A 12,601-nucleotide genomic window follows, 5' to 3' on the forward strand; every position below is an offset into this window, starting at 1 on the left:
TGGGGCCGACGCTGCGTGTTCCTCCCCGGTGCTCTGCAGTGGGACAGCCCCGTATACAAGGGGCCTTAATATTCTTACCCCAGCAGTTGTAGTTTAAAGCTTTCAATGCTGCTGGCCTCTGCTGTCTCAATGCTGCTTCCCTGAACTTGTGGGCTTCACACAAACGAGTTAACAATGATAGTGCAGTCTGCAGCCAGTCTGTTGTTAGCTTGAAGAAGGGAAAAATGAGGAGCAGGTGAGTGCCTTGCCATCCTAAGCTATGGGGCTGTGTGTTTCTATTGATGTACACAGTGTAGGTAAGCAAAACTATATACAAAGGCGAATTCATAGGACACTGCAAGAGAAAGGAGCCACCCGGAAACCTGGGGGAGAGGTGCCATGCGGTAACAGTGAACACACCGAATCCAGTTGCAATAAGTTTGAAACTTGTATTAAGCAGAATGCCAACGTTACAGAACTCTAGTGGGAGAGCGCCGCTTAGGGAAATAACTTGCAGTTCAATGTAGCTCAAGAAGTGGCTGAAGAGAAATGCCAACAGTGTCTGTTTCAGTGGTCTCTCCCTACACTAGCCACTCGCAGGAAGCTCCCCATTTATGCACCCTTATCTAAACCTTGCTGACTCAAAATGGCCATCAAGGATCACATCGGTGCTGTGTGTTTCTATTGGTGTACACAGTGTAGGGAAACACAGCTCTAGTCCCTGTATACAAGGGTGGCTCCATAGGATGCTGCAAGAGAAAGCAGCTACACTGAAACACCTGGGGCAGCGATCATGGCACCGGCTTATACCGGAGCATAGGCAAGGATTAATAGATAAAGAAACTGCATACTTGGTAAGTGATTAAATTAGCTGCTGAAATTGATTTAAAAAAAATGAGGGTTTAATATCAATTCTATAATATTGATAATCTACCTAAAGGTAATAGGCACATAGTATAGTAAATATACAAATAAACCATTGCTGAGGACTGTAGCAGTTGAGTTGGCCCAGCAGATAAAATACTGATAGTATATACACATCTAATGATCAGACTTCACTGTATAATGATATGGAGTCTGTATAGATGAATAATTGCCCCCGTGGTACAGACACACTGCTATGATGATAGGCCGTCTCTCCACTCCGATAATTACCCAGACCCCCTCCAACTGCCACATACACTGTATAATAAGTCTTTGTTTATGAATAATGATTGTGCCGGTTGTATCATTTAACAGCATCCCTGTACACTGATAATGAGCACGCTGCGCTGGACAGTAACGCGGGATCTATACATGAATCATGATCAGTCTGAACTGTATGAGATCAAGTCTCTATACACAATGCACATATATTAGAGTGGCGTGGTGGCTTTGTAGTACGAATGCTTGATTTGCAGTGCTGGGATTCTGGACCCAACTCCCACTGAGAGCCCTACCTGCTTGGGGACTGCATGACTGTGTTGAAATTGCATACAATATGCGCAAGCAGCTTGTATCATAAACAACTGCCATCTTTTTTAAAATTAAACTAGAAATCTCTCTCACGCTCACTCGCTCTTTTTGCTCTCTCTCTCTTCTCTTCTCGCTCTTCTCTCTCTCACGCTCTTCTCTCTCTCACGCTCTTCTCACTCTCTCTCTTCTCTAGCTCTCTCTCTTCTCTAGCTCGCGCTCTCTTCTCTAGCTCGCGCTCTCTTCTCTAGCTCGCGCTCTCTTCTCTAGCTCGCGCTCTCTTCTCTAGCTCGCGCTCTCTTCTCTAGCTCGCGCTCTCTTCTCTAGCTCGCGCTCTCTTCTCGCTCTCTGCGCTCGCTCTCTCTTCACGCTCTCTGCGCTCGCTCTCTCTTCACGCTCTCTGCGCTCGCTCTCTCTTCGCGCTCTCCGCGCTCGCTCTCTCTTCGCACTCTCCGCGCTCGCTTTCCTCTCTCTTCTCGCTCTCTGCTCGCTCTCCGCGCTCGCTCTCTTCGCGCTCTCCGCGCTCGCTCTCTCTTCTCTCTCTTCGCACTCTCCGTGCTCGCTCTCTCTCCTCTCTCTCCGCGCTCGCTCTCCACGCTCGCGCTCTCTTTGCGCTCTCTCTTCGCGCTCACTCCTTGCGCTCGCTCGCGCTCTCTCTTCGCACTCGCGCTTGCTCTCTCTTGCTCATGCTCGCTCTCTCTCGCTCGCGCTCACTTTCTTCTCGCTCGCGCTCACTTTCTTCGCGCTCTCTTCTCGCACTCTCTTCTCGCGCTCTCTTCTCGCTCGCGCTCTCTTCTCGCTCGCTCTCTCTTCTCGCTCGCGCTCTCTTCTCGCGTTCTCTTCTCGCTCCCGCTCACTCTCTTCTTGCTCGCGTTCTCTTCTCGCTCGCGCTCGCTCTCTCCTTGCTCGCTCTCTTCTCGCTCGCGCTCTCTCTTCTCGCTCGCGCTCTCTCTTCTCGCTCGCGCTCTCTCTTCTCGCTCGCGCTCTCTCTTCTCGCTCGCGCTCTCTCTCCTCGCTCGCGCTCTCTCTCCTCGCTCGCGCTCTCTCTCTCCTCGCTCGCGCTCTCTCTCTCTCTCTCCTCGCTCGCGCTCTCTCTCTCTCTCTCCTCGCTCGCGCTCTCTCTCTCTCTCCTCGCTCGCGCTCTCTCTCTCTCCTCGCTCGCGCTCTCTCTCTCTCTCCTCGCTCGCGCTCTCTCTCTCCTCGCTCGCGCTCTCTCTCTCCTCGCTCGCGCTCTCTCTCTCTCTCTCCTCGCTCGCGCTCTCTCTCTCTCTCCTCGCTCGCGCTCTCTCTCTCTCTCTCCTCGCTCGCGCTCTCTCTCTCTCTCTTCTCGCTCGCGCTCTCTCTCCTCGCTCGCGCACTCTCTCTCTCCTCGCTCGCACACTCTCTCTCTCTCCTCGCTCGCTCTCTCTCTCCTCGCTCTCTCTCTCCTCGCTCGCGCTCTCTCTCTCCTCGCTCGCGCTCTCTCTCTCCTCGCTCGCGCGCTCTCTCTCCTCGCTCGCGCGCTCTCTCTCCTCGCTCGCGCGCTCTCTCTCCTCGCTCGCGCTCTCTCTCCTCGCTCGCGCGCTCTCTCTCCTCGCTCGCGCGCTCTCTCTCCTCGCTCGCGCGCTCTCTCTCCTCGCTCGCGCGCTCTCTCTCCTCGCTCGCGCTCTCTCTCCCCTCGCTCGCGCTCTCTCTCCCCTCGCTCGCGCTCTCTCTCCCCTCGCTCGCGCTCTCTCTCCCCTCGCTCGCGCTCTCTCTCCCCTCGCTCGCGCTCTCTCTCCCCTCGCTCGCGCTCTCTCTCCCCTCGCTCGCGCTCTCTCTCTCTCCTCGCGCTCTCTCTCTCTCCTCGCGCTCTCTCTCTCTCCTCGCGCTCTCTCTCTCTCCTCGCGCTCTCTCTCTCTTCTCGCGCTCTCTCTCTCTTTTCGCGCTCTTTCTCTCTTCTCGCGCTCTTTCTCTCTTCTCGCTCTCGCGCTCTTTCTCTCTTCTCGCTCGCGCGCTCTCTTCTCGCTCGCGCGCTCTCTTCTCGCTCGCGCGCTCTCTTCTCGCTCGCGCGCTCTCTCTCCTCGCTCGCGCTCTCTTCGCGCTCTCTCTTCGCGCTCACTCCTTGCGCTCGCTCGCGCTCTCTCTTCGCACTCGCGCTTGCTCTCTCTTGCTCATGCTCGCTCTCTCTCGCTCGCGCTCACTTTCTTCTCGCTCGCGCTCACTTTCTTCGCGCTCTCTTCTCGCACTCTCTTCTCGCGCTCTCTTCTCGCTCGCGCTCTCTTCTCGCTCGCGCTCTCTTCTCGCTCGCGCTCTCTTCTCGCGTTCTCTTCTCGCTCCCGCTCACTCTCTTCTTGCTCGCGTTCTCTTCTCGCTCGCGCTCGCTCTCTCCTTGCTCGCTCTCTTCTCGCTCGCGCTCTCTCTTCTCGCTCGCGCTCTCTCTTCTCGCTCGCGCTCTCTCTTCTCGCTCGCGCTCTCTCTCCTCGCTCGCGCTCTCTCTCTCCTCGCTCGCGCTCTCTCTCTCCTCGCTCGCGCTCTCTCTCTCCTCGCTCGCGCTCTCTCTCTCCTCGCTCGCGCTCTCTCCTCGCTCGCGCTCTCTCTCTCTCTCCTCGCTCGCGCTCTCTCTCTCTCTCCTCGCTCGCGCTCTCTCTCTCTCTCCTCGCTCGCGCTCTCTCTCTCTCTCCTCGCTCGCGCTCTCTCTCTCTCTCCTCGCTCGCGCTCTCTCTCTCTCTCCTCGCTCGCGCTCTCTCTCTCTCTCCCCTCGCTCACGCTCTCTCTCTCTCTCCTCGCTCGCGCTCTCTCTCTCCTCGCTCGCGCTCTCTCTCTCCTCGCTCGCGCTCTCTCTCTCCTCGCTCACGCTCTCTCTCTCTCTCCTCGCTCGCGCTCTCTCTCCTCGCTCGCGCACTCTCTCTCTCCTCGCTCGCGCACTCTCTCTCTCCTCGCTCGCGCTCTCTCTCTCCTCGCTCGCGCTTTCTCTCTCTCTCCTCGCTCGCGCTCTCTCTCTCCTCGCTCGCGCTCTCTCTCTCTCTCCTCGCTCGCGCTCTCTCTCTCTCTCCTCGCTCGCGCTCTCTCTCTCTCTTCTCGCTCGCGCTCTCTCTCCTCGCTCGCGCACTCTCTCTCTCCTCGCTCGCGCACTCTCTCTCTCCTCGCTCGCGCACTCTCTCTCTCCTCGCTCGCGCTCTCTCTCTCCTCGCTCGCGCTCTCTCTCTCCTCGCTCGCGCTCTCTCTCCTCGCTCGCGCACTCTCTCTCTCCTCGCTCGCGCACTCTCTCTCTCCTCGCTCGCGCACTCTCTCTCTCCTCGCTCGCGCTCTCTCTCTCCTCGCTCGCGCTCTCTCTCTCCTCGCTCGCGCTCTCTCTCTCCTCGCTCGCGCTCTCTCTCTCCTCGCTCGCGCGCTCTCTCTCCTCGCTCGCGCGCTCTCTCTCCTCGCTCGCGCGCTCTCTCTCCTCGCTCGCGCGCTCTCTCTCCTCGCTCGCGCGCTCTCTCTCCTCGCTCGCGCTCTCTCTCCTCGCTCGCGCGCTCTCTCTCCTCGCTCGCGCGCTCTCTCCCCTCGCTCGCGCGCTCTCTCCCCTCGCTCGCGCGCTCTCTCCCCTCGCTCGCGCTCTCTCTCCCCTCGCTCGCGCTCTCTCTCCCCTCGCTCGCGCTCTCTCTCCCCTCGCTCGCGCTCTCTCTCCCCTCGCTCGCGCTCTCTCTCCCCTCGCTCGCGCTCTCTCTCTCTCCTCGCGCTCTCTCTCTCTCCTCGCGCTCTCTCTCTCTCCTCGCGCTCTCTCTCCCCTCGCTCGCGCTCTCTCTCCCCTCGCTCGCGCTCTCTCTCCCCTCGCTCGCGCTCTCTCTCCCCTCGCTCGCGCTCTCTCTCCCCTCGCTCGCGCTCTCTCTCTCTCCTCGCGCTCTCTCTCTCTCCTCGCGCTCTCTCTCTCTCCTCGCGCTCTCTCTCTCTCCTCGCGCTCTCTCTCTCTCCTCGCGCTCTCTCTCTCTTCTCGCGCTCTCTCTCTCTTCTCGCGCTCTCTCTCTCTTCTCGCGCTCTCTCTCTCTTCTCGCGCTCTCTCTCTCTTCTCGCGCTCTCTCTCTCTTCTCGCGCTCTCTCTCTCTTCTCGCGCTCTCTCTCTCTTCTCGCGCTCTCTCTCTCTTCTCGCTCGCGCGCTCTCTTCTCGCTCGCGCGCTCTCTCTCCTCGCTCGCGCGCTCTCTCTCCTCGCTCGCGCGCTCTCTCTCCTCGCTCGCGCGCTCTCTCTCCTCGCTCGCGCGCTCTCTCTCCTCGCTCTCTTCTCGCTCGCTCTCCCTCTTCTCGCTCGCTGTCTTTTTTTTTTTTTTTTTTAATCTTTGGTATGTATTAGCACTGCTGATCTTTTGCAGCCACTCCCTGTCTACATTCGCTCCAGTGATGGCTGCATGACATTTCTTAGCTTGGGTTTCCTGATGATAACCGCAGCGGACTATGGCTGTGCAATATGTGTTGAAATGAGCATTTTAAAGTGTTTGTAAAGGCCTGTAAAACACCTGTGTGCAGCAGTGCCCCCAGCCCCCTCAATACTTACCTGAACCTCATCGCGATCCAGCAATGTGAATGATAGCCTCGGCTGTCCTGGGTCTCTGCCTCCTCATTGGCTGAGACGGCCAAGCCACAGCTCCATATGTGAATGGACAAACGAAGTAGCGGGTGCCCCCTTAGCAAGCTGGTTGCTCTGGAGACACCCGACAGGAGGGAGGGGCCAGGAGAGACTGCAGGGAGCCCTGAGAAGAGGAGGATCCAGGCTGCTCTGTGCAAAACCACTGCACACAATAGGCAATTTTATTTATTTTTTTTTTTTGTTTTATTTCTTATTGTATTTTTTTGTTTGCAATCTTTGTTTTACAAATAAACATTTATTAGACAGCACAATTATGGGTTAGCTGGGGAGACATGACAACAGATGTTGCTTGTTTTGCAGGTTTTTTTGCCTGATTCCTTGCTACACTATATTGCCAAAAGCATTGGGACGTCTGCCTTTACACACATGAACTTTAATATTAAACCCTACGGAATAGGACTGGGATGACATTAAAGTTCTTTTGCGTGTAAAGGCAGACCGACCAATACTTTTGGCAATATAGTGTAGCAAGGAATCAGGCCTGCCCTTTGCAGCTATAACAGCTTCAACTTTTCTGTGAAGGCCGTCCACAAGGTTTAGGAGGGTGTCTATGGGAAGGTTTGACCATTCTTCCAGAAGCAGATTTGTGAAGTCAGGCACTGATGTCGGGGGAGGAGGCTTGGCTCGCAGTCTCCGCTCTAATTCATCCCAAAGGTGTTTTATTGGGTTGAGGTCAGGACTCTGTGCAGGCCAGTCAAGTTCCTCCACCCCAAACTGGCTCATCCATGTCTTTATGGACCTTGCGTTGTGCACTGGTGTGCAGTCATGTTGGAACAGGAAGGGGCCATCCCCAAACTGTTCCCACAAAGTTGGGAGCATGAAATTGTCCAAAATATCTTGGTATGCTGACGCCTTAAGAGTTCCCTTCACTAGAACTAAGTGGCCAAGCCCAACCCCTGAAAAACAACCCCACACCGTAATCCCCCCTCCACCAAACTTTACACTTGGCACAATGCAGTCAGGCAAGTACCGTTCTCCTGGCAACCACCAAACCCAGACATGTCCATCAGATTGCCAGAGAGAGAAGCGTGATTCGTCACTCCAGAGAACACTCCTCCACTGCTCTGGAGTCCAGTGGTGGTGTGCTTTACACTACTGCATCCAACGCTTTGCATTGCACTTGGTGATGTAAGGCTTGGGTGCAGCTGCTCGGCCATGGAAACCCATTCCATGAAGCTCTCTACACACAGTTGTTGTGCTAATCTGAAGGCCACACAAAGTTTGGAGGTGTTTAGCTATTGACTCTGCAGATAGTTGATGACTTCTGCGCACTGTGCGCTTCAACATGCGCTGACCCCGCTCTATCATTTTACGTGGCCTACCACTTGGTGGCTGAGTTGCTGTTGTTCCCAGTTGCTTCCACTTTGTTATAATACCACTAACAGTTGACCGTGGAATATTTAGTAGCCAGGAAATGTCACGAATGGACTTATTGCATAGGTGACAACCTATCACGGTACCACGCTTGGAGTCACTGAGCTCCTGAGAGCGACCCATTCTTTCACAAATGTTTGTAGAAGCAGTCTGCATGCCTAGGGGCTTGATTGTATACACCTGTGGTCATGGAGGTGATTGGAACACCTGAATCCAGTGATTTGGAGGGCGGGCCCAATACGTTTGGCAATATAGTGTGTGATGGCTGGTTAATATTGGGCTTCTTTGAGGGTTCTATCAGCAAAGATACAATGCTGAACATAAAAATAGAAACAAGTACGCCGCCTGCTGGCTCTAAAGGAGAATGCAAGATAATATTTAATATGTCCTGGGTAGATGTTTAGCACTTCCGCCTGGCAGTACTAGGGTCGTTGGTTCGAATCCCAGCCATGGCACCTCCTGCCTGGAGTTTGCATGTTCTCCCTGTGCCTGCATGGGTTTCCTCCGGGTACTCTGGATTTCTCCCACACTCCAAAGACATGCTGGTAGGTTAACTGGATCCTGTTTAAATTGGCCCTAGTATGTGTATGTATGAAAGTGAGTTAGGGACCTTAGATTGTACGCCCCTTGGGGGTCAAGGACTGATGTGAATGTACAATATATATGTAAAAGCACTGCGTAAATTGATGGCGCTCTATAAGTACCTGAAATAAAAAAATAATGTCCTAACTGTCTGATTCTGTTTTATTTTTGATTTAGTCCTGACCATAATCAACAAAAGAAATATGTAGCAAATCACTTGATATTCACTTTTTATTTTATTACCATCCTCTACATAGGAATTATTAGTAACTCTATACTTCTCTCTCTATACAGGAAGCACGCCTTAAACTGCCACAGGATGAAACCAGCCCTCTTCAGTGTGCTCTGTGAGATTAAAGAGAAGACGGGTAAGTGATATTCACCCTCCATATCATGGGTATTTACTGTACAGAGAGTCAGTGCTGCCCATTCAGTACATGAGCAGTGGTGTACCATTTAGATATAAACGATTCATATGATCCCAGACCAGGATCCATATAAAGTCTTTGTATACAGGTGGGAGAAAAAGATCAGTTGAATGACTGACATGTAAAGTTTTGAAGAACATAGAATCTTCTAGATGCACAATTCCGGAATCAACTATATAATAAAGGGGCACACTTGTTACCCTGTAGAATCCCATAATAAGAACTCTCTATTGAATAGAGTATATCAGCATTATTCTACTATTCCGTCCCCTACACTCCACCGAAACTGCCTTACTCAAACTCTCCAACGACCTGCTAACCGCCAAAGCTAATGGCCACTATTCAGTGCTCCTACTCCTTGACCTCTCTACGGCCTTCGACACAGTCAACCACCCCCTCCTCAAAAAAACTACACTCCCTTGGCCTCAGAGATTCTGCTCTCTCCTGGCTCTCATCCTACCTGTCACAACGCTCTTTTAGCGTTATCTATAATGCTACCACCTCCCTCTCACTCCCCCTCTCTGTTGGGGTCCCTCAAGGCTCTGTCCTCGGGCCCCTTCTCTTCTCCATCTACACCTCCTCCCTTGGCCAACTCATACACTCTCACGGCTTCATCTACCACCTCTATGCCGACGACACACAAATCTATCTCTCCACCTCCCACCTCACCCCCTCGGTCTCCGCCCGAATCACACACCTACTGAGCGTCATATCAGACTGGATGTCGCTCCACTTCCTTAAACTGAACCTCTCCAAGACCGAGTTTCTTGTCTTCCCCCCAGCCCAGACACCACCCCCCATTGACTTCTCTATCACATCGAACAACGCTACCATCAAACCCGCCCCGCAGGTCAGAGTACTTGGTGTCATTCTGGACTCCAACCTATCCTTCCAGCCCCATTTTGTACAGCAGCCATTCTGTTGAAGTCCAACCTTCCCTATTGGATCCTTGTGTGGTAATATGATTACCATAGATGGATGTTGAAAGCTTAGGCGAGTTGTAGCTGGGTTGTTCCTTGTCTTGGTAACCAGACAAGGAGCAAACAGTGAAACCCTTCTTGCACCCATATAAAGGTACTCGTCCCATGTTGGTGGTGCTGGCTGAAGTCCTACTGAACCGGTGATTGACCGCTGCATTATAGCGCAATAAGATCCACACGCTCCCCATGTACTTAATGTGCTCTGAAGCCTGGGGCCAAAAAAAAAGTTATTGCGTTGAATGGCTCAATGCAGCCAAGCAATAAGGAGAGCTTTCATTTAAAGCATAACTTAAGCCACCGATATTCCGAAAAGCATGACATTCAAGGCACACCTCTGGTCCTAACTGTCTCGGGTGCCAATTTAAGCATAGCAGCGCTCAACTTAAAGTTGGACTAAAGTCTGTAATACTTACCTCTGCTTCAGCGGTCCAATGCCTGCAAGGTCCGTCACCAGTGTAGGCGTCTTCTCCCCGGCTACTTCTGGAAGATGGTCTTCAGCCATCTTGCTTGGCTGGCACAGGATGACACACAGGGGTTCAGTCCTCTCCGCACACAGGCACCATGCCGGAATGTCACATGCAGCTCAGTGTACATTTGTGGGAACACTGTGCTCAGGCCGGTAGATTTACTTTACTGAAGAAGAGACAATACATGCATTTTTTTTTTTAATTTGAGACTTTGCTCTAAAGCAAAAAAATTGAAGGCATACTATAAGTCCATGGAGGTGCATGACACCTCCTGGTCTCATCTCTATATTTTGCATCTGACAGTTTTATTGCACTCTGGCTGTTTGTATTTCTGGAAGCCCAATACTGATGCTTCAGGTCTAAGCATCTTCAATATTCGAGTCGGTGCAGCTGCTATGCCTGCCCCTCTCCTCCTTTTGTCCAATCACAGAAGCCTTTGTATTATGTGAACTCATTTACGAAATACAAAGGCTTCTCTGAGTGTGCAGTGGATGAGAGGTGCAGTTATAGCTGCTCTGTGTGCCTTTCTCTCCTCACTCACAGCCCCATTAAACCTGTCAGATATAAATATCTGCCTTGCGCCTCCTTTGACTTAACTCATAGTGTGCCTGCACTTTTTACAAAGTGGCTGAATTCCTGGAATTGAGCTTTAAGCTGCCCTTCGCTGCAAAGGATAGGGGGCTTTAGTTCCACTTTAGGGTCATTCACACTAAGTGCATGCTTTAGTCTACATTATGGCCAGCAGTTATAATTTTCTTTTAACTTTATTGAAATGTCAAAGTGACATATTATTATTATTATTTTACAGGATTTATATAGCGCGAACAGTTTGCGCAGCGCTTTACATTACATACATTTCTGTGCACCGTAGCTGTGCTAGGCTGCTTTCACACTGAGGAGTTTTTCAAGCGTTTTTGTGTTAAAGCGCCTGAAAGGCTCAAGAAAACTGCTTCCCTGTGTATGTAAATGTATATCTATGTTTTCACACTGAGGCGTTTGTGGTGCTGTGTAAAAACTCCTGCTTGCAGCATCTATGGGGCATGTTTGGGGAGTTAAAAAAAAAAAAAAAAAGCCCCAAAAACACCTCTTCCCATTGAAATAAATGGAAAACACCTCTGAGAAGTGGTTTTGGTGCAGTTTTAGGTCAGGTGTCCTTTAAAAACCCACGGTAAAAACTCCTATGCGTTTTTGCGGCGAATCAGTGTGAAAGTAGCCTTACGGACAGTGACTTCAGGTGAGCTCTTGTGTGCAGATTATGTGCATTTATATGCAACACGCACTGCAACCCAACGTAAGGCATCTTGATAGTGTAAAGTAGGGAACCAATTGCCTTCTATGTGCCCATGTGGTGACTGGGATTGAGCAGGTGCAGAGAAAGGACCGTCACTGCCTATAGTGTGAATGAAAGTGGAACTAAGGACCTGTTCACACTGCGTTTTTTTTTTTATATCTGCACCTGATTATTATTATTACAGGTACTTGTATAACGCCGTCAATTTACATATATATTGTACATTCACATCAGTCCCTAACCCTCAAGGGGTGTACAGTCTAAGGTCCCTAACTCACATTCATACATACACATACTAGGGCCAGTTTAGACAGGAGCCAATTCACCTACCAGCATGATCATCACCACTCACTGTTCACACTACAACGCTGCCTTGTGTTGAGTCGCAGTGCATTGCAGAAATATTCAGACGTGTTGTATTTTTCTGCAACGCACCAGGTCACCCAAATTCACCGTAGGTTCCACACCAGAGGAGCAGCGGTGCATAGGTATTAATGGATTGTCGCTTTGACATTCCAATAAAGTTGAAAAAAAAATTAAAGTGAATGTGAAGGTTTCTTCTTTCTTTTTTCTTTCTTCTTTCTTTTTTTTTCTTCTTTCTTCTTTCTTCTTCCTTCTTCTTCCTTCTTCTTTCTCCTTCTTTCTTCTTCCTCCTTCCTCCTTCCTTCTTTCTTCTTCCTTCTTTCTTTTTTTTGTAATAACAAACATGTTATGCTTACCTGCTATCTGCAATGGTTTCACACCGAGCGGCCCCAATCCTCATCATCTGGGATCCCCTGACGGCACTCTGGGCTCCTCCTGTATGCCCCCTTAGGAAGCTGCTTCCCGTGGTGCCACATATGCGGGCTCAATCCTGTGCCGCGCTGTGTGTGTCTATTGACGCACAGTGCGTATCGGCCCTACTCCTTGCTCTCTCGTTACTGGATTTGATTGACAGCAGCAGAAGCCAATGGCCAGTGAGGAGGGTGAGAGAGTGAAAGCTCACTGAATTGGGATCAGGCTCAGGTAAGTAATAAGAGGGGTTGGGGGTGGGGAGCTGCACATAAAAAAGGGTATTTTTAACCTTAAAGTTGATCCAGGGAATATCCGATCGCCTCTCGGGGGATCAGGAAGGAATTTTTTCCCCTGCAGGAGCAAATTGGATCGTGCTTTGCTGGGTTTGTTTGCCTTTTTCTGGATCAACTGTGGGTATAGGATTAGAACTATTATTTTATTTTTTTTTATGGTTGAACTGGATGGACTTTTGTCTTTTTTCAGCCAGACTAACTATGTAATGCAGACCAATCATATCATTTCTTTAAAAATCTTACTAGATATAGAAACACTTTTCAGTTGATGTGACTGGTAGCTGATGGCAATGCTCCAGTGTGATCAGCCACAATGGCTGTGCGCTTCTATAGAGGACACCGTCTTATCCTGAACGTGCTGCATGCTGCTCGCTGCTGTGGTATTTGTATGCACACAG

At 51.3% G+C, this 12,601-nt stretch overlaps 1 protein-coding gene across 2 annotated transcripts in view; it reads left to right on the forward strand.

The window, feature by feature from the left end:
* PBX2 (PBX homeobox 2) overlaps window positions 1-12,601 on the forward strand; it is a 98,023-nt gene that overhangs the window by 33,195 nt on the left and 52,227 nt on the right. For both annotated transcript variants that reach the window (XM_089693916.1, XM_089693917.1), the window contains exon 2: window positions 8,265-8,338. In XM_089693916.1, the coding sequence (XP_089550042.1) occupies window positions 8,265-8,338 (74 nt within the window). The remainder of the gene's footprint in view (window positions 1-8,264; window positions 8,339-12,601) is intronic.

The sequence above is a fragment of the Staurois parvus genome, unplaced genomic scaffold (assembly GCF_062004578.1).
Source record: "Staurois parvus isolate SC_StPar_1 unplaced genomic scaffold, SC_StPar_1.0 ptg000640l, whole genome shotgun sequence".
Taxonomy (NCBI): Eukaryota; Metazoa; Chordata; class Amphibia; order Anura; family Ranidae; genus Staurois; species Staurois parvus.